The following is a 21,065-nucleotide window of genomic DNA, read 5'->3' on the forward strand; positions in this document are numbered from 1 at the left end:
AGATATTATTTTTTTCTTTCTAATATAGATGTTTAGTGTTCTAAATTCCTCCTAAGTATTGCTTAGGGGTACCACAAACTTTAATATGCTGTGTTCTCATTTTCATTCAGTTAAAAAATATGATTAATTTCACTTTTGACTGTTTCTTTGATCCACAGGCTATTTAGAAATGTATTATATAGTTCCCAATGTTGATCTTTCTCCGTACCCCATGAATCACCCTGGGTGGAGAGCACAGGCACTACTGCTGGTCCTAAGTGAGCATTGGGCAATAAGCTTGCAATCTTGCTGATTTTTTTACCCTCATTTTTAGTTGTTTTCTCACACATATGCACTGATTAGTACTCAGTATTTCCTGAGTTATCTCTGTGAAACCCTCTCTTCTCACATATTCTATCCAGCTGCCTAGGGTCTTCCCAGACATTTGGCTTCATCTTCTCAACTCAGGAGTCCACCAAAATCTGCCAAGGTCCCCTTCTGTTGCTGACATCTAGACAATTTCTCAAGGCAGTAAACTGAGGCAAGCTTAAGGGCTCTCGTTTTTGTTTCCCATCTCTCAGACCATTGTCCTGCATGACCTGCTATCTAATGCTTTAAAACTCTTACTTCATATATTTTGTCCATTTTTTAATTGATTCAGGTCTGTGTGTGTGTAAATCTTGTACCTGTTGCATCAAGTCTAGATGACACTTGAGTGTTTTATTTCAACAATATGAGTATGGGTAAATATTTAAAGTCTAGGTTCCTAGGATGTCTGTAGTTATCTCAAAGGATGTTGCAGCTATCAAAAATGAAAGGTTCTTTTTTTTTTTTTTTTACATTTAATTTCTTTTCTGAGCAGAGATGTTTTAAAACCACACCTTGACTAAAACTTAGAGCAGGAACATCTTATCTAAGTATTGCATATTCTTGTTTTAAAGGGATTTTCATGTGTATTCTCTCATTTGATTATTTATCGTCAAGGACAGATTATCAAGGTCAAGGTTGTTACTATCTGATGATTAAGAATGTTGTGACTTGCTCAAAGTTGCACAGCTTACAACCAATACAACAATAACAACTCTCATTTATGACACACTTTATGTGTGGTATGTAGGGTACTTAGCACTATTTATACAACCTCATTTAATCTACCTCAAAAACATATCAGGAAAGTACTACAACCTTCCTTTATCCAGGTATAAGCAAACAAAAGCTTAAAAGACATGCTACCTTATCCAAGTTTATACAGCCAGGAAGTGCTCAGCCAGGTTTTGAACTCAATCACCCGGCTCCCATTTTTGTAACCACTAGTCTACCTTTCAAAGAAGTGGGATACTCTTGTGACTGCCTTCTTGTTCTCTTTTTCCACGACCTCAACTGGTTCAACAATGGCAGATTATCTCATTTTAAAAGGAACAAAACATTATGCATTCTTGGGAATACTACTCCTGTGCTATTGCTCATAAAAGGCAAGGACTTTGGGTGATAATGCTGTTCGGGTGGTACTTACGTTGGCATCAGGAATATCATTTAAAGATAGATGACTCTTTTGATAGAGGTAAATTCATACCATACTAGGTTCATCTTGTCATCAACTATATGGATATTCATTTCTAGTCTGTCCTACCTAAAATTTCAATCCCTACCCATCTCCAACATCTATCATCATATTCCTCTTTCCTTCCTTATGTTTTCTCTTTAACAATTATCACTAATATTTTAATATATTTTACTTCTTTTGTTTATTGTTTGCCTCCACTAAAATATAAGTACCATAAGGACACACAGTTTTGTCTGTTTTGTTCACTAATGTATCCCCTACAACTAATGAATAAGAGCTCAACGAATATCGGTTAAATAAATTAACGTTTATGTTTAAACAGTATTCTTAGGATTTATGTTATTTTTAGTGTGATGTCATGGAGTGGAGAGCAATATATGAGACCAAGTTTTCAGAAGCATTAGGATCTACCTGTACACATTCACACCATTGTTAAATGTGTTATCATCTAGCATAAGAGGCTAAAGCCTGTAAGAGGAAGATAAGATCACTAGATGAGGCAACCATCTCAGAACCGTGGAGGAAAATCACATTTGCTTGTTAGCTCCTCCCTTCTTTCCTGATAATACTATCAGCTGTTAGGACTATCTTGTTATGAAGATATAAATCTTAGTGGGGGAAGTAGTGGTACAATAATAATATAGCCATTGGCCTCAGAATGCTACAGTTCAATTCTCAACTGCTCTACTTATAAGATTTATAAGTATTAGAAGTCACTATTGTTTTATACCAAAGATGTTTATCCTGAGAAGTCAAGGGTTTCTTCCACCCTTTGAAACTATATTCAGACTTGTTGCGTATAAGAGATAGGATGTATCTTTCTTGGGAGGTCTATAGTTTTCATTCCATTTTCAACATCTCTCAGTACTTACAGTAGTCGGGGCATCAAAGATCCAGTGATACTGTTATGTAAATAAATCCACACAAATTCAATCCTTTGATTTGCCTTGAACTCCTTAAGGCCAGCCAAAATCCTCATGTTTTGCAAGCCCTTAATATTTCTGTTTTTTACTTACCCTAAGCTAGAGCTACAAAACACTAACTTCGTTATTATTATATTCAGCTTTTCACAGTGTAGGTTAAGTGATTTGCCTATATTAACATGACAGAGACAAGAAAATCTCATACATATTTTTATAAAATAAATTATCACATTTTTACTGTCAATATTACCTATGTATCTCTCTCATAGAAATGTGGTTCTTTGGTAGCAAAATTATCATGCCTTATTCATTTTTGTAGTCTCAATATCTGAAAAGTATAAAGCACATACTACATGCTCAATATATGTCCGTTATATAATGATTGACCTGGATATTAGTCTAGGGTTTTCTGATTTTAAACCCTCAACATATTATCATTTCATTAAGTCATATACCTTTTCATGAAATTATTCTACAGAGAGAGTCTCATTCTTTTCCTAATATACTGTTCTAGCATTTTCTCTTATTCAATATCTTCCTTAGCTAGAGTACTATTAACACATTTACATCCACATCATAAAAAGAAGAGTAAAACATGAATCAAGAGTATAATAGAAAGCAAAATATATGTTTTGTTTTTTCTGAAAGCATATGGAAACTAAAGACAGTGATACATTTTAAAATATTCAAAACAGTCACTTTTTACATTAGTCTCCCCTTATCCATGGGTGATATGTTCCAAGCCCCTAGTGGATGCCTGAAACCAAAGATGGTATCAAATCCTACATATACTATGTTTTTTTTTCTATAGATACATACCTATGGTAAAGTTTAATTTGTAAATTAAGCACAGTGAGGGATTACCAGTGATCACTAATAATAAAATAGAACAATTATAAGAATTTACTATAATAAAATTTATGTGAATGTGGTCTGTTTCTCTGGAAATACCTTATTGCACTGTACTCACCCTTCTTGTGATGATATGAGATGGTAAAGTGTCTACATAATGAGATGAAGTGAGGTGAATGATGCAGGCACTGTGACACAGCATTAGGCTACTACTGTTGACCTTCTGAAAATACATCAGAAGGAAGATCATCTGCTTCTGCACTACAGTTGGCCATAGGTAACTGAAACCATGGAAAGTGAAGCCACAGATAAGGGGGTGTTACTGTGCTTTATTTCTTTGTAATGTCAAATAACCAATCACAACTAACCTCCTGTGCCATTTTCTAGGGGTCTGGTCATTCTTATGGCCACCAGTTGCATTTCACTCTGTCCATCTAGTATCTGCTTCACCTACCATATTCCCAAATCTTCTTTTTTGGTGCATTGATGTATCTGCTGCATTTCTCATGTTCTCCTGGTTTTTCATATTATTCCACTAAGCCGCTCCCTAACAACCTTTCAATTAGTTAAAGAGCATCCATCCAATATGGGAACTATGTGATGAAAGTTAAGGGAATCCATTGGCAGAGAATCAAGCTTAATAGGTGAGAAAAAAGAGGTGAATAGAAATCTTAGGAAGAAAAGGTGAGCAATAGGATCACAGATAATAGCAATATTGTTATATTGATATTTTTTTCTTATGTAATCCCAGCAAAACATCCAAGGAACATTGGTTAGTGAATGGGTAAATACTCTCATTGCTACATCTTAGGGTAACTGCAAATTTTCTTTTTAGCTTTTCAATGGACTACCTTCCTTTAGCCCTTCTCCCTTCCTTTCCTCTTTCCTCCCTCCCTTCCTTCTTTCCTTCCTTTCATTTCTTTGTTTTTATTTTTTTAACTGTCATCTCTTATTTTCTGCACTATGAGAACTACTACACCCAATGAAAAGTTTGGGTCCCCAAATATACTTAAATTTGTGCAGATATATGATGTGCGTGGTGTCAAGAATACATTTCTGAGTATGGTACTTAATCTTATGGGGCAAGTTCTAAACTGACCATAAGTACATAAGCCAATATGGAAAGAATAAAATTCCATTAGCTAATGATGTTTTGAAACATTTGTCTGTAGGAAGCTTTATAGGCAAAAAATGGCATAATAAGACCATTATTCTAAAATAATTCAGATTATCTGAGATCCACTATATCCCACATTATATAAATTCAAAGTAATTTTTATTCTCAAATTTTGACTTTTCTTACACATCATATATTTATATTTTATTAGTGAAAAACAAATGACTTTCTAAATGAGAAATTAAAAGTCTTAACTCTTGAACTTCATGGATAAATATATCTAAACTTTAATAATTTCATTGCATAATTTTGGCAAAATTAATATAGTATTTTGAATATTTTATGTTAAATTCTAGGAAGGAAGAAAGAAAACAGTATTATTAACTTAATTCATTTAAAAATAATAATACATGTGGTTTGAAGAAAAAACCACTATTCTAGCTCTTATCATTTGTTAGCATGAAGGCACATTTATGTGTCTGTTTTTTAAATTTCCATATACAACAAAATATAAAAATTATTCATATGCTCTCCAATATCATATGCATGAAGGATTCATCCTTAATTTTCACTTGCTTGGAAGGCCATTTAATAAGTGAATTTGCATTATTCAAACTGATTCATCAAACAATAATGTCTATAGTTGTGAAATCAGTCATGCTACTTGCAGAATTATCCAGAGTTCCTTTGACCACAGGTTATTCTTAAAGGTATTTGAGAATAACCCAGACAGCACTTGCAAATTCAGGTAACATAATTACTTCCAAGTTTCAGTTTGAAAACACAAAGTGATTTTACAGGGTAATGCTTTATTTAAAAAATAAAGCCCTTCTTTATTTCAAAAACTGAAAGCCCTAAAGTCTTTGTACGATGAATAAAAGAATTATTTTTGAAAACTTTAAAGATAGCTATAATTTCCCATTTAACAGAAATATTGCATGCAAAAAGACTAGCAAAGCTTCTGAATAAGTATTAAAATGACCAACTGATCAATAATTTGCATCACTTCACAAAAAAATAAAAAAGATTTGACAGTAAATTATTGGCTCTATATGTGCATGCTACAGCATAGTGTGTTCAGAGTAAAAAAAAATAAAGTAAAATGCAATTACCCTAAAAGACATTTCAAGATTCTCTCCACCCCAGATATCCATTCCTGCATCGTAAGTTCCTATCTCTTCAAAGTAGTTTCTGTCAATAGAAAATAGGCCACCAGCCATAGTAGGGGTCCTAGTTGAAAAAAAAACAAAAAGAAAAGAATATCTTTTGAAAACAATGTGTGGAGTTTAATGAGACTGTAGCAAATAGTTTTGAGACATTTTAAATTAAAAAAAAAAAATAGTACTCAAAAATCTCAAACTAGCAACATAAAGCCAAGGTGTCAGAGGTTTAAAAATTATAAGTAGCATTTTATTTCACATTTGCTGTAAAACTAAATTTAGATTAGTCTATATCTTTCTTATAGGTGATCAAAGAGATAAGGAACACTGGCCCCCTAAGAGGGGGGCATCTCTATTCTTCTGCAAGGCAGAGTGAAGAGAAGTGAGTGCTCTTAGCTCTACCCTTAAAGAGATTAACTAACTGGTCAGGAAGCTAGCAGTTGTGATCTTTTGTCACCTAATTATAAATCATTTTAATGTGAATTCTAGAAACCTGTGGAAACGGTTTCTCTATGTAAAGATCTATAGTCTATTTAAATATGAAAACTATTAAACACTGTAAAATGTTTATAGGCAATAAGTATCTAATGATAGTTACATTAAGTATTTTTTTGAGGTAAGAGCTTTACATATAATGGTTTATTCTCCTTACCCAAGTAAAACGATAGAGTTAATTATACGACCCTATGGATAAACATAAATCCCGTATCTATTTCGCACAGATTCTAAAAGTTCTTCCCAGGAATAAATGCCGTTTGATTCTCACAATCAAATTTCACATTGATTTGAAATTTCTCTATAAGAACACGAAGTTAGATGTTAAATTTTCGAAAGATTACTTATTAACTCATTTTAAAAGATTAATTAAAGTCAGTGGTTAATGTATGAACTATGCATGTCTTCTTATACAAGTAGTAGGCGTTGAAACTAAAAAGAAAAATTCCGGTTTTTCACAAATGGATCTATGTATACTGACAATTATTATCGTTTAATGTTAATTGTTGAGTAGAGGTTTTAAACCTTCCTAGCACATTAGAGACACTTGAAGCACTTTTAAAAAACACATTTCCATGCTTGGGTATCACTCTCCACAGATTCATATTTAATTGGCGTGGGGTGGGTCCAGACCTTTGGTAGTGTGTAAAGTCCCCTGGTGATTCTAATGTGCTACTAAAGAAGAAAAACCTGTCTAGGGAATTTGAAATGCTCATCCAGAGTCTGAGGTTGTGAAAACAAAACGAAAAACAAATGTTGCTTTTCTCGAGATTATATGCTCCTCTGCCACGGGATATGCTCATGTCCTCTAATTGAACAATGTAGTTTATTGAAAAACCACCAAATATTATTGTACTTGGATATCGACCACATTGCAAAGTTCTCTGTTTCTCCCGGTGCTCTCACTGGTTTATATGCAAGCAATGAACTGTCCATCAGCTGGAGGAGCAGAGCCTCCTTAGTCTCAGAACTATTTTATTGCTTCTGGCCTTGCTGCATTGCTATCAGGAACAGTATCATTGACCTTCTGAGTTATAATGAGAAACACTAACAGAGCTAAACAGATGGTAATTATGGAGTAGCCCCGACCCTCACCTGATTGGGGTTTTGGAACTCTGTGGCAATAACTATACAAGGTGTAATAGTGCTGGGTAGTCTATTTAATGAAACTAGGAACAAAAATTGCTGCGATTATCTTATCATAATGCAAGCAAGTGCTTCAGAATGTTAAGTGATGCATTTTTAATGATCAGTTCAGAGTGCTTACCACTTACCTATTTACTAATAAAGCACTGATGCACTTAGCTTAAATACATGCATTGAAGTTCATCTTACAGTTGGTCATAATTTGTATAAATTTGTGAGAAATGTATAATAAATGACTAAAATAATTTAAATATTTAAACATAAGAATGACTCAAAAGTTTCAGTTATGCTTAAAAAGTAACAAAAATAAGAACATAAAATCACAATTCCTCAAAAAAAAATCTTGTATTTTCTGAAGACAGATGCTCCTAGAGAGGTTTTTTTTTGTATTTGCACTGTCAGCTCTCTCAAACAGTCCGAGCCTGTGCCTTATGTAATATCTACAGCCATAGCCAAGGTTATGCAACATGTTCTATTCTAAGTTAACTGTTCTGTACTGTCCCTAATGAATTATCTGCATAGGCCTGTGTGGACCTTGAGTGCTCAGGGTGCTTAGAAAATTAAAAACCTATATATGTCTTGAAATTATTAACCAATTCAATACCTTTTGTGGGGAGGGGAGAATAATCAGCCCAGTGGCTGTGCATATTACGTACCACGCACGCAGTAGGTGAAGGTGAACTGAGTTAGCAGAAGTAAAGCCCTTAGCAGGGCTCCCAGCACATAACAAAGAGTTAATAAGGTCACGTGGTGTATCTTTCTTTGTCATCCTCATTGCCAATAATCATTCATAGGTCTTGAGTGTCCTTCTCTTAATTTTGACTTCCCAGGGCAGCCCCGGGGGCTCAGCGGTTCAGCGCCGCCTTCGGCCCAGGGCGTGACCCTGAAGACCCGGGATCGAGTCCCGCCTCGGGCTCCCCGGATGGAGCCTGTTTCTCCCTCTGCCTGTGTCTCTGCCTCTCTCTCTCTCCTCTCTGTGTATTCTCATGAATAAATAAATAAAATCTTAAAAAAAATTCTTTTTGACTTCCCATACACATCCTCAGTTTGGATTTTAAAATCACTTGAATCTCCTTCAGGTCCAAGAAGTTGAATCTGAAATGTGCCTCTCTGAACACAATTTTCTCTTTTTTACCCCCTCCTGTTTCAGTCCTACGATGGTCACTTTTTTATCCTACATTGGTGTTTAGGGTTCCTTAGCTATTCCTTATTCTCACATAACAACCTCTTTCAGAAATTGTTCCTTTCCTTCCTCTTACTCTCTCCAAGGTTCCGCCATGTCAGTGAAAAAAAACACAAAAAACAAAAAAACCATTTAGCATTCTAAGTTCTCTGTCCTTTCCTTATCTGATTCTTTTCGTAGCTATCAGTGTCTGGGTAAGCCTACCGGTGCATTATCCACTGTGCTCCCAGGATCCAGAGAGTCATTGAAACAGTAACAAGATGAGGTCAACTAGTAATACTTCAAGTCCCAGTACTCTCTGCTTAGCCTACAAACAGCTACCAATCCTTTTATCTGTGTTAATTTGTTCACCTGTCTCATTTTTTTTGACTGACCCTTATCTAAAAGTATTGGGCTCTTCTCAAAACACTGGAGATTAAGGCAATGCATAAAATCACAGTTTCCTCAGCCATGAAATCAAAACTCCCGGTCTCTACCTCAGTATGTGTATGTCCCTTCTGACCTCTTTTCCTCCAGCCTCAAAGGAAAGAATAGCTCCTTTCTTCATTGTGACCTAACATGCACTCTATTGCCCTCAGCCAGCTCTTTCCTGACTACTCTTTCAGCCACTTGCTCATTGACTATTACATTTATGTATTATACCTTTGATTTCTAGATCATCCTCTTGAATTTATGGTACTGCTCAATCAAGTTCTGTCCTAAACCCAAATAGTTCTTCACTCCATCCTACTACTCACTGAAATGAGGGATATTTACTTTCTATTCTCTTCACTGGTAACCTTATTGAAAAGATAAAGTTTCTATAAACTCCCTCAACTCCTCTTAACCTTCTAGCTGGAATCTGGATCCTGCTCCCACCTCTAGAATAACTTCTTGCTAAAAGGGCCTTGTTGATTCTGAACTCCAATAGGTTTTCCTTAAAATGTCTTCCTTTGGAAGCATTTGAAAACAATTCAGTCTCTCTGCTTAAAACACTTTTCACCTCTGATTCCAATTGCATTTTTCCCGAGAGGCTTCCTGTTCATCTTATGGTTCTTCTTCTTCTTTCTTCCTCTCCTCTTTCTTCTTCTTCTTCTTCTTCTTCTTCTTCTTCTTCTTCTTCTTCTTCTTCTTCTTCTTCTTTTCTAAGATTTTAATTTATTTATTCATGAGAGACAGAGAGACAGAGAGTGGCAGAGACAGGCAGGCTCCATGCAGGGAGCCCTACATGGGACTCCATCCTGGGTCTCCAGGATCACACCCTGGGCCAAAGGCAGGCACTTAACCGCTGAGCCACCCGGGCATCCCTCTTATGACTCTTCTTGATCTCCCTTCCTCCTCTTTCCCTTGCTGGCAGTCTCAAGTTCCTAACTGCATATTTGTAACATGAGTATAATATACAATTACAATAGTGTCTTGCACCTGTGAGCACTTAATAATTTTTCTTTGTCCCATTATGTCAGGGGAACTTTCCTCTCCCTATACTCCTTACCTGTATAGCCTCCTTCATTATATGCCTGTAATTGTCCTCTCTGTGAGACAGAGTCCTAGTCTGTGCTTTTTTTTTCATTGTTTTTTTCTACATTGTTTGTGTTTATCTAATTGCTTTCTATATGTCTTCTTAAAACAATCCCTTTGACCCTGCTAGGGGTGTACAACTTAGCACTGAGGATGTGCTACCCGCTTCCACATATGCTTCTCCTTCAATGTCCTCTATTTCCTTCCAGAATCTCAATATGAAATGATAAAACCCCATTTAGCAACTTTTGGATAGCTTTGTTGGTAAAGCTCTGTCTGACCACTGGCTCAGGTTATGATCTCTCAAGGTTGTGAGATTAAGCCCTGTGCCTGGTTCCATCCTGAGCATGGAGCCTACTTAAGATTCTCTCTTTCTCTCTCTGCCTCCATCCTCCCCTCACCCCCCCCCCCCCCACATGCATACTCTCTCTCTCTCTTAAAAAGAAAGTAGGAAGGAAAGAAAGAAGAAAAGAAATTCCAGCTCCTTATTGTGGCATCAGTAATGTGGTGCCACCCAAAGAGCACTTCCATTCCTTTTAACTCTTTCCCTGTATTCAGTGTGTAACTGTTAATAATAACTTTACCAGCCTGGTAAACGTGTCCACATCCTCCCCCTCCCTGCCCCCTCCCTGCAATCTGGATATAATCATCCCCTTCTGCTTCCTTCAGCAGCCCTCAGTCTCTTTCTCTCTCAAGGCACTTTGTTACTTCTTGTTGAGTATAACGCTTATTTCTGCATATATTTTACCACCTATATATACATATAGCTAATATGTTGGTTTAATATTATTAGACTATTAATAGACAATTGTTAAATAAGTGAAATAAACAAATAAGCATGTATCCCCATGGCCACAAAACAATCTATCTGTAAATTAAAAATCACCTGCAATTTTATTTCTGAAATTACAAAAATAATACTTTCTTCACAACTGCTAAACTGATGAGTAATGAAAATGCCTTTGCTAATTCCAGGATTTTATCATCTGGTAGAGGTTTGGGGAATTGAGTTTGATAGTATTTTAGAATTAAAGATACAAAGCTTTGTAAAATGTAGAATATAGGAAAGGACTCCAAAAAAAAAAAAAAATAAGCATTTGACATGCAAAAATACTGAAGTATTTCACCAGAAGTTGGCAAATGTAAAAAAAAATATGATAGAACACATTTGATGATTCAGTAATGCTAAACTGTGATGTCTACATTTTCAACAATAAGATGATATATCAGGTATTTTACACCAGGATAACCACCATGTATGTGAAAAGCAGGTAGACTACAGGAGATTCAAGAGGGGAATAAGTTTAGTTTTTAGGAGCATGGACTTTGTATCCAGATTGACTGGGTTTAAAACTCAACCCCACAGTGTGACCTTCAGTGAGCTACTTAAACTCTGTGTTCCAATTTAATCATCTATAAAAGGAGGATACATGTATTAATGTATATAATACTATTAGAATAGTATCAGCACAAAACAAGAACTACACATTTTAAAAATTAATTTTAATAAGGAAAACATCTGTGTTTGGCAAGATTATAATCAGCTTTTTAAAAATTATTTTCAGAGTCTAATTAATTTTTAATATAATTGTAGTATTTTAGAACTCTAAAAGCCCTATAGATCTGGCCAACCAAACTTAGTTGCAATGTGTTTAAATGACTTGTTCAAGAGCCCCCAGGTAGTTAGTGGCCCAATTAAGGAAACAATCTTTCTTTTATTTCCCTTCCCTTTTCTTTATTTCACTTCCTTCTTTTTTCTCTCCCTCTTCCTAAGTACCTCTCTTCCTCTCTACCAATTAATCCTCTCTCAGTGTATCCATATACACCAAAGAACTTGGGGTAGCTAATTAGAAATACACTTTCCCTGGTTTCTAGCCCCAAATTTATGCACTGTATTTTCCTATGAATTTTACCACTACTCTTCAAAGCAATTTCTTTCAAAGTTTTTGAAACATCATTTCTTCTCACTAGTCTTTCCCTTTATAATAGGATTCTATTAATCTTACTCAGTAAATAAGTAAGGTCTCTGGGAAAAAAATCTAAATATTTGAGACTATAGGACAGTTTCAGGCTGTATTTTGCAATGATCAAATAAACACAATATCTACACTGTAAGTACTTAGCTTTGTGTTAAGAACATTTCTCATCTATTATAAGTCAAAATAAAGAGAAATGATAAACATATTTTTTTACACAAATATGAGGCATAAATAGCTGAAATATTCACATAATCTTATTTTTTCAAAATCATTAAATATAATTTGGTTAACCATTTTGCATGTTTAGAAATCAAAGGAAAATTAGATGCTGTGAGTTTCTCTCCTTTCCTCCTTTCTCTGTCTACTATCCCCAATATAGAAAGTGGAAGAGACAGGAAGGAAGCAAAAGCAGAACTTATTTTATTAGAGTGGTGAATAATCAAATGTTGAATATATTTAAAGGTTTTTCAGAGAAAATAAATGGGGTTTAGTGAAATATTGTACACCAAGATATCATTTGAACATATACTTGTGTAAGAAGATGATGCTTTTGCTAGAGAAGAAACTATCACTTTAAGAACCCATGCTGGTTTAGGCTCTGAAGAAGGAAGAGAGCTCAATCTTTCAGTCTGTGGAACACAGTTTCAAAGCTATTTTTAAAGGAGAAGAAAAAAAAAAAAAAGAAAGTTCTGCTTAGTATGGGCAAATGGCTTGTTTTGCTGCCAAAGATCCCATTTACCAACAAGAATTGGAATCAAATACCTTAACTTGTACTTAAATACCTATATGCCAGGAAAGGAATAGTTTTTTTTTTCTCCCATTTTCCTTAATCCTTTTTCATTTTTTTTTTAATTTTATTTATTTATTCATTCATGAGAGACACACACAGAGAGAGAGAGAGGCAGAGACACAGGCAGAGGGAGAAACAGGCTCCATGCAGGGAGCCTGACATGGGACTTGATCCCAGGTCTCCAGGATCATGCCCTAGGCTGAAGGCAGCACTAAACCGCTGAGCCACTGGGGCTGCCCCTTAATCCTTTTTCATAATCCTCACAACAAACTAAGCTTCCAAGAGGATGTACAGTAATTGGTGCAAATTTTTTATCTTTCCTTTTACTTTCATTTTGCCCGTAGGAAGAGTCAAAATAAACAATGGGGCCAGATGTTTTTAAATGTTTTGGTTAATACCCTGTTTTCATCTCATCTCAACAGACTGCTAGGAAAGTCTTGTAAATTATCTTCTAAACTATTAGGAAATAATATAATATAAATGTGGTGTTTTCTTTAAAGAATATAGATTAGCATACTCCACCTAAGGTGGGATTTTTTTTCTTTCAAAAACAACATGTATTAATTCTTAACATAAATAGGTAAGAATGCTGAACAGTTGGTATATTCCTAAGTTCAACTTTTTCCTTCAAAGTCTTTGTTCTTCACATAAGCATGTGCTTATGCTTATAAGCCTTCCCTGTGCTTTGTGTTAGTATCTCCTATTATAAAAATCACAGGATTTGAGAGCATCTGTCTCTGCTTCTTTTCTCCAAGGTAAAAATATATTTTCATTGGATTGAGAAAAATAGAATAGAGAAAATCTGACAGACAAAAATTAAGAAATATATTTTTAATTTCCTATTAAATAATAGGAAATATTGTGTTTCATTTGTAAAACATTTTACAGAATAAAATAATAAATAAGTGTTTTTTTATTATACTTACTAGAGGAACTATAAATTAGATTCTGATAATTTTGAGGGGGAATCAAACTGGTAAACAGTATCAAAAATATTAAAACAAATTTTGTATTTCTTAATTGCATAATTCTAAAAAGATCACATTATATAAAAAAATCAGAAGACAAAATTGGCAAAAAATAAAGTGTAAAAAAACTTCCAGTTGTTTTTATTTTTTATTTATTTTTTATTTTTTTATTTTTTTTTTCCAGTTGTTTTTATAAACAATAAAAGAGCTGTGGCACCTAGGTGGCTCAGTCTGTTGAGTGAGTATCAATCTCTTGATTTTGGCTCAGGTCACGATCCTAAGGTCCTAGGATTGAACCTCATGTTGGGTGCCATGCTCAGTGGGAGTCTGCTTGAGGATTCTCTCTTTCCCTTTGCTCTATCCCCCAGTCTTTCTCAATCTCTCTCTCTCTCTAAAATAAATAAATACATCTTTAAAAAAAAAAGTAAAAGAGCTAAGTAAATAAGATGCTAGTAGCCATTACAATTTTTATTTTTGAAAAAAAATTAATGGCATAGATAAAAATATATCCATTTTTAAACTGTGGAGAAATCTGTCCAAAAAGAAATGTTCTGGAAGGATATATAGTAAGATATTAAAAGAGGTGGCTCATTGGTGTTCTCCTTCTTTATACTTTTAGATACTTGTCACATTTATTTAGTGATGCATATATTTGTTACCTTACATTTTCAGAAATAAATTTAAAGTCACTCCTTTCAAATATATTTCTCATTTAATATGTTAGCACTTCATGAGTTAAGCAAAACGGAATAATTTTCCTTCCCACAGATGAGAAGAATGTGTTATTTCTCAATTGAAGGAGTTTGAAATAAAATCCAGATCCTCCAAAGAGAGCTTCAATGCTTCTTCTATGATATCATACTATAAGTTTACAGGAAATAATAAATGTGAACATACTATGAGTTTTTCACAATAAAGGAATAGTAATTATAATCTGAGATATTATAATAATGTTTAATTTATTTGATCTTCTTTATAAATTTCTAATTCCAGTTGAGAGTAAAATAAATGTATAATATCAGAAAAATGTTAATAAAAAGGGATATCTAAGTAAGTGAAATGTGTAAAGAATAAAACCCATCATTACATCTATGTTTGATTTATTATGATAGCAAATATTAGAAGAGAATATAAGACTCTTTTGTTTTACCTTAGGAAGATACTGAACATGGTATTCCAAGTAAGAATGAAGAAAGTCATGTCAAGAATTTTAATAATGACTAAATATAAAAGAGTCCATAAGGGTAAAGAAAGTTATAAAGACGAGAAATAACTAGTAGGTTTTTAAACAAAGTAATCTATTTTAACTAATGAGAAATTAAAGTAGAAAGTAATATCTTGATAATTATTTATTGAGGGTTACTAGAGGGCATAATTAGGGAACTAAGAGTATTAATAAGGTTAAAGTCAGATTGTTCCAGAAGCACATACCACTCTAGCAATTGATGTAGTCTAACTCCTGTGCATCAACACTCTGGCCACATGGGCTCCCTCATTCCCTTGTCTAGGATATATATAGCCAGCACCAGTGAGCTGCTTCAGAGCAGAGAGAGCCAGATTCATCTTTGTATGTGCAGAACCCAGCACATGCTCAACAATGGGTAAGCATGTACATTTGGATTTGTAATCTAAGTCATTTCAATAGCCTGAGCCATATCACCTCAAAAGTTATATATACCAGAAAAATGTATAATACACCCTAAACTAATGATATTATTTGGGAGATTAACTGCACTGACAGATAACTTATGTTACTTGTTGCCTGTTCCATGAGGTAATACAGATGCATATTCATGCAGAGCTAACATGTTTGATGAGTTCAAACTCAGTCATTTCCCAGGCAGTAGCCTCTAAGTCACAAAGTTAGAAGATTATAGCGAGGCAAATAAAATCAACATGTGAGGTTGATTAGTTGCAATAAGCTATTTCTCTCACCTTCGTCTGGGACACAGGTACCAAGAAACATTGCTTAAAGCAAGAATGATGACAAATGGATACTGATTTTCAGCCTCAGAATCAGGAACACACAAAAAAAAGGGATTGGAGTACTGAGCTAAACTTTCAGGCCATTTCTAAATGGTAGCTTCTACTCAACTCCACCTGATGGTGCCAAGTATGAATACATGACCATTGTAGTAAGATCTGAATTTTCAAGAATAAATAAAAATTCATATTTTTACTTAGAACATCTCATTTTTAAAATGTTGGTAATTTTTAAAAATGTAAAACACTGTATATGCCAAAACCCCCACAACTACAGAGCATGTCTGACACACAAGCTCCTGGTTTATGACCTCTGGTTTAACAACTTGATGATTCCTACTGTTGCACATATAATTGAGACACTATTGAAAAGTCGTATACTATGACTGCTAAAATGTCAAGGAGAGTTTACTAATTAAAGAAAACCAAACATTCAAGATTATGTGTGCTATTATTCCATATTCATAACTTCAAAATACCAAGTATTTTACAAACTTCATTTAGTATCAAAATGAAAATATCAAAGCCAGACGTTGACAATAGAATAATATCCATAGCCATTATAAATTTTACTTTAAATGTGGTATAACTAAGGCTAAGTCACAAGTTCAAGTTGGTTCCCTATGCATGATTGTATTTCTAAATGATGACTAGCCAATTATAGTCGCTAGAAAGTTCTGTCATAACTGACATTTTAAATGAAGCATTTCACTAAGAAAACTAAAATTTAACCTCATTTTAATCACCTTAGCTATTCAGAATTCTGTTAATCAAGTAGGAGAAAAAAAATTTGTCTTCAACACCTAGAATGATTTATCTGTTTGTACGAATGTGAGAAAAATGATCACGTCTTCGAGTAATAGATTACAAGTACAAAGAAAGTTCACATTACAGCTATGCTGATGAAAATTACATGCAGGCTGCTACAACACAGCCCGTGAATTAATTAACCTTTTGCCATAAAAATCTGGAAACTTCAGCAAAGACTGAGGTTTCTCTGTTTCTCTTGTTCCAGCTCCCTCAGCATTTTAGAAAGTAAAATACTGTGCTGTTACTGAGGGAAATAGATAAAAGATACTGAGATTTTATTGGGTCTCCATGTCACTACAGTAAAAACACAAGTTGCGGTCAAAACATAGCAAGTTGAATGTTTCCTTTTTTGTTTTAATTAATGAATGATGAGAAATAATGGCTGATTGCTATGTAGATATTTACTTTTGTGAATGAGATCAGAAATTCCTTTTTTTTTTTTTTTTTGAGGTCAGAAATTCCTAACCATGAATGTTGGCTAACTCTTAATTATCTACCTTTTCACTCTGAGAAAATCAAGAAAATCCTTTTGCGAATGTATTTAAAAAACCAATGCATTTTAAAAAATATATCTTTTGCCAATGTGTTTAAAAATAACTACATCATCTTTCAAACTTCATTCTCAGATGAATAAACACATTATATTTGAGTGTAGTAGTCAAGTATTCTGATAATTTTCACGTGGGTTCCGAAGCTGAAAAATCAGGTAACATTAAATGAAGCCATGATCTGTGAAAACAGGATTTCTAATAAACAATGGTATTAAGAGTGACTGTCTTTCCTCAGCTGGTCAAGATCAGCGGTCAATAAGCTTAGTGAATTTGAAGATTACAGCAAGATTTAAAGACTATTAAGTTATACTTTAAATGCTGAAATAATAACTTCATGTTTTTATGCAATTATTTGGAGCCACGTTTTATTTTTCCTCTTTGATGTAGCAATATCTCCTTAAGAGGATTAACTGTCTCAATATTAACTGTTCTATAACAAAGTTGTTCTCTTCCATGAGCCAATTTTTAGTTTTAATTCATTCATTAGGTAATTAGTCTTGCCAACAGATAAGTCATTACTTCAGTAGGTTAGGAGACATCCTTGTTTAGATAACGGGTCACAGATACTGTTTTAGGATGTTAGAGCAATTCTCTATTGTTCAAACTAAATCATGATTTGCCAAATTTATCTTTAAAAAGCAAAACTAGTGATCTCCCTCTCCAATATGTTGTTAGGAAATCAAGTTTTGGTTGCAAGCAAGTGATACACAATAATATGTTAAAATAAGAAGGTGGTCATTTTATGTAAATAAAGTGAGTAATGCTGATCTAGACAACTAAAGATACAAATGATATTTCTTATTTTGTATTAAGAGCAAACATATTTTATGAATCAATACTTCAAATTAAATAGCTATTTTAGCTAATTTAGATCAAACAATAATATCTGTCATAATTGTTAATATATTAAAATTTTCCAAATGGATCTTTCTTATATAACTATAAGGAAGACAGCTCTTTGAAGTGAGTAAATTTAGAATATCTACCAAAACATTTTTACTTATTTCAATTTTGAGAATATCTCTATTATAAAGCATATACATTTTGGTAAGATACATATTTATTGGAAGCATCAAGGCTGTCACACAGAAAATTCGCAATAAATATATTTTGAATATAAGAATACACAAAGTTTCAAAAGAAATTTGGCACTTCTGCCAATAATTAAATTTACCTGTGCTAATTTAAACTAAATTTAATATTGTCATTGATTCTTAGATAATCATGTAAGCAATGATAATGTAAATGTGTATATGAATAAAAAGTATATGCCTTTATAAGACTTAAAAATGAGAGCACAAATTCATAATACTCCTTAATTATTATAGAAATAAACATGCTAGCCTTTGGAAGATATGAGCTACATACCTTACAGGTAATGTTCTATCTCCTTTCCTTCTATCCATTTCTCTTTGGGGAACAGGATACCAACGGAAATTCAGTTTCCAGTTAAAACCCCCATAAGTCATGTCTGACCCAGCCATATATTCAAAGGTATCATCACTAATTACATCAATGATAGGGCATACCACTGTTTTCCTGCAGAAAAATCGAAACCAGTTTACATATAAATAATAATTTAAATACTACATTAGCTTCTTCAGATCCAGTATAGATGTTAAATTGAAATTTAATCATTTTGTTACTTTAATATAACTTTATTTTCATTTTATCTTTTTTCTTTATGGAATCATTTCCATTTACATTTCCTTACAGTCTCTACTCCATTCTATCATTTACAATCTAATCAAATACACTAATTGGTCTTCAAGCTGATATCCAAATGTATTCTAAATACTAACTCAGCAGAATGAACATGGTCTATTTTTCATAAAACCTCCACCCACAGCATGATTAGTAGAGCTACTTCGATATTATGCATCATTTTAGTAAGAGCCCACTGAAAAGCAATAGCATGCAGAAATAGTGAATGGATGATGACGAATTAGACCTGGTATTTTGAATCTCAAAGGGTATAGGTTAGTTTAAAGAGTTCTGAAAAAATTTTCCTGGGGCCAATATCTACTAGAAAAAGTAAACAAGTAAAAATCAAGAAACAGAAGCAACAATAAAAATCATCATTATCGGTGTAAGTAAATGTTTCCTCTGAAAGATATTAGGGACATAACAATTTCTAAGTGTGTTGACCTAGACCTCAGAATTAACTATAACAATCTGCATATTTTAAAATAGGGAAAAATAAGCAATTTAAGTTTCTGTGTTGTATCTAAAGATCTATTTCTTCTTAAAGTTAAGAGGGAGAGCCAGGAGAGTGGGTGTTCTTCATGGTGGCTTTTTTAGGATAAGTAACTTCCACAATAGGAGAAGACTGGATATTCTTTTAATCCGTGTTATGCTTTCTCCAGTCTTCCTCTACTCCTGGCTTATATGTTTTATTTTGAGATATCTGTCATCTCTATAGCAAATGTTCAGGTCTACTCAAGTTTGCATTGCTTGTAGCTAATTCCAAAGAGCAGAGCTTATTTTTCATATCTGATGGGAGGTAAATATACAAATATGCTTTTGAATCACCCAGAAATGTGGAAAGCAAATAGATGTTGTCCATTATTTTATTCTGGTTTTGTAACACCAGTATCACAAATGCTCATTTTCAATTAGGTTTTCTATTCCACACAATTGGCCAAAGCCTAGAGTTCTCAGAAATCAATAGAATTCATCTAGCCTTGGAAAAGTTTCTTGGTAATTCTGGCCCCTACAAAATCAATGTCTTTCTCTCTTTCTTCATTAAATTTAATGACAATTTGTAGGGAAGCAAAATCAGATCTAATAATCTTGAATAGCACTTTATTATCTAGTTATGGCAACTTTAGAATGTATAAGCAGGACAAGACATTAGAATTCATTAGATGCAAATACAATCTAAACATATTGTTAGATTAAAAAATAAATGATCTATGCATGATGATATTGAACAATATTATATTAAAAATTCAGTAAGTTGAATATGAAACACATGTTTAAAAAAGCAGCATAATGTATGAAAAGTTGCCAGGAAATGCATTTAAGATGTTCTAAGTTCATTTTACTTTGCCAGTCTTACCCTCCTGTGCATACTGTACAATGCATGGCGTGGAAAAATGTTATTAGCTGTGTACTACACTCAGTTGACTAAAAGGTTCCCACTGCTTTCTTCAACTGCTATGCTTCATTTTACTGACAACCTCCATCTATCTTCCTGGCAAGTACCAAATCCTGCCGATTACATGATGTAGCTGGAGGAGCTCACACTAAGCAGCCCTTGTCTTGGAAGCTTAATTAAAAACTGCAATTTTAAGAAGACCTTTCTATGGTAAGTGAAATGACTATGCAAACGAGGTGTTATGCAATGCTTTGTTATTGTATCAGAGCATTCTACACAGTTGTCTTCATTAGGTACTTAGGGATTATAATCATTTATCATCAATGTTTAGGAATATCTGTAAGAAAAGCTTGTACTTGATAGCATCATTAGCAGAAAGAATTGCAGGTAAGTATCAGGTTTCTTAATTTCTATAAAGTGCCATTCAATTTTTCAGATTTCACAATCTGTATGTACAAATTGGCAACATTGTTTAAATAATTAAAATTCTAATAGTTGTGCTCTGTTTTCTGTTTTTGTTTTGTTTTGTCTGTTTTACTGTGATTCCATACAGTGGGATGTATGAGTGTGTGTCTTCATTTTTAAGATCCTCTAGGTGGTTTTGAACCAGACTTTGAATAAGGGCAGTGAACACTGGTCTGGGAATGGAAAGAAATATACTGTTGCTCCCAACACTTCTAGTAACTGGGACAAGCTACTTAACTTCTTTATTCCTCTCAATTAGGTACAGATAAGAACATCTATATTATGTATCTCACAGGGTGGTTGTGGGAACACAATGAGGTGCTTTGAAATGTATTTTATAAAACATGACACTATGTCAAACTGGACTCATTTCTATCACCTACAAAATGAATAACATTTTTTCCTGTTTAAATTGTTTGATTATTTCTTAATCAAATATTAATATCCAGCACAAATAAGGCTTTATTAAATGGGGGAGGGGTGCTTTTTAAAAGCTAGAAAAT

General features: G+C 33.7%; 1 protein-coding gene across 5 annotated transcripts in view; it reads right to left on the reverse strand.

Moving 5' to 3' along the window:
* Nucleotides 1-21,065, reverse strand: part of GALNT13 (polypeptide N-acetylgalactosaminyltransferase 13) — a 542,562-nt gene that overhangs the window by 177,183 nt on the left and 344,314 nt on the right. For all 5 annotated transcript variants that reach the window (XM_072811435.1, XM_072811433.1, XM_072811434.1 and 2 more), the window contains 2 exons: nt 18,366-18,536; nt 5,548-5,665 (listed from right to left, as the gene is read on the reverse strand). In XM_072811435.1, the coding sequence (XP_072667536.1) occupies nt 5,548-5,665; nt 18,366-18,536 (289 nt within the window). The remainder of the gene's footprint in view (nt 1-5,547; nt 5,666-18,365; nt 18,537-21,065) is intronic.

The sequence above is a fragment of the Canis lupus genome, chromosome 34 (genome assembly GCF_048164855.1).
Source record: "Canis lupus baileyi chromosome 34, mCanLup2.hap1, whole genome shotgun sequence".
NCBI lineage: Eukaryota > Metazoa > Chordata > Mammalia > Carnivora > Canidae > Canis > Canis lupus.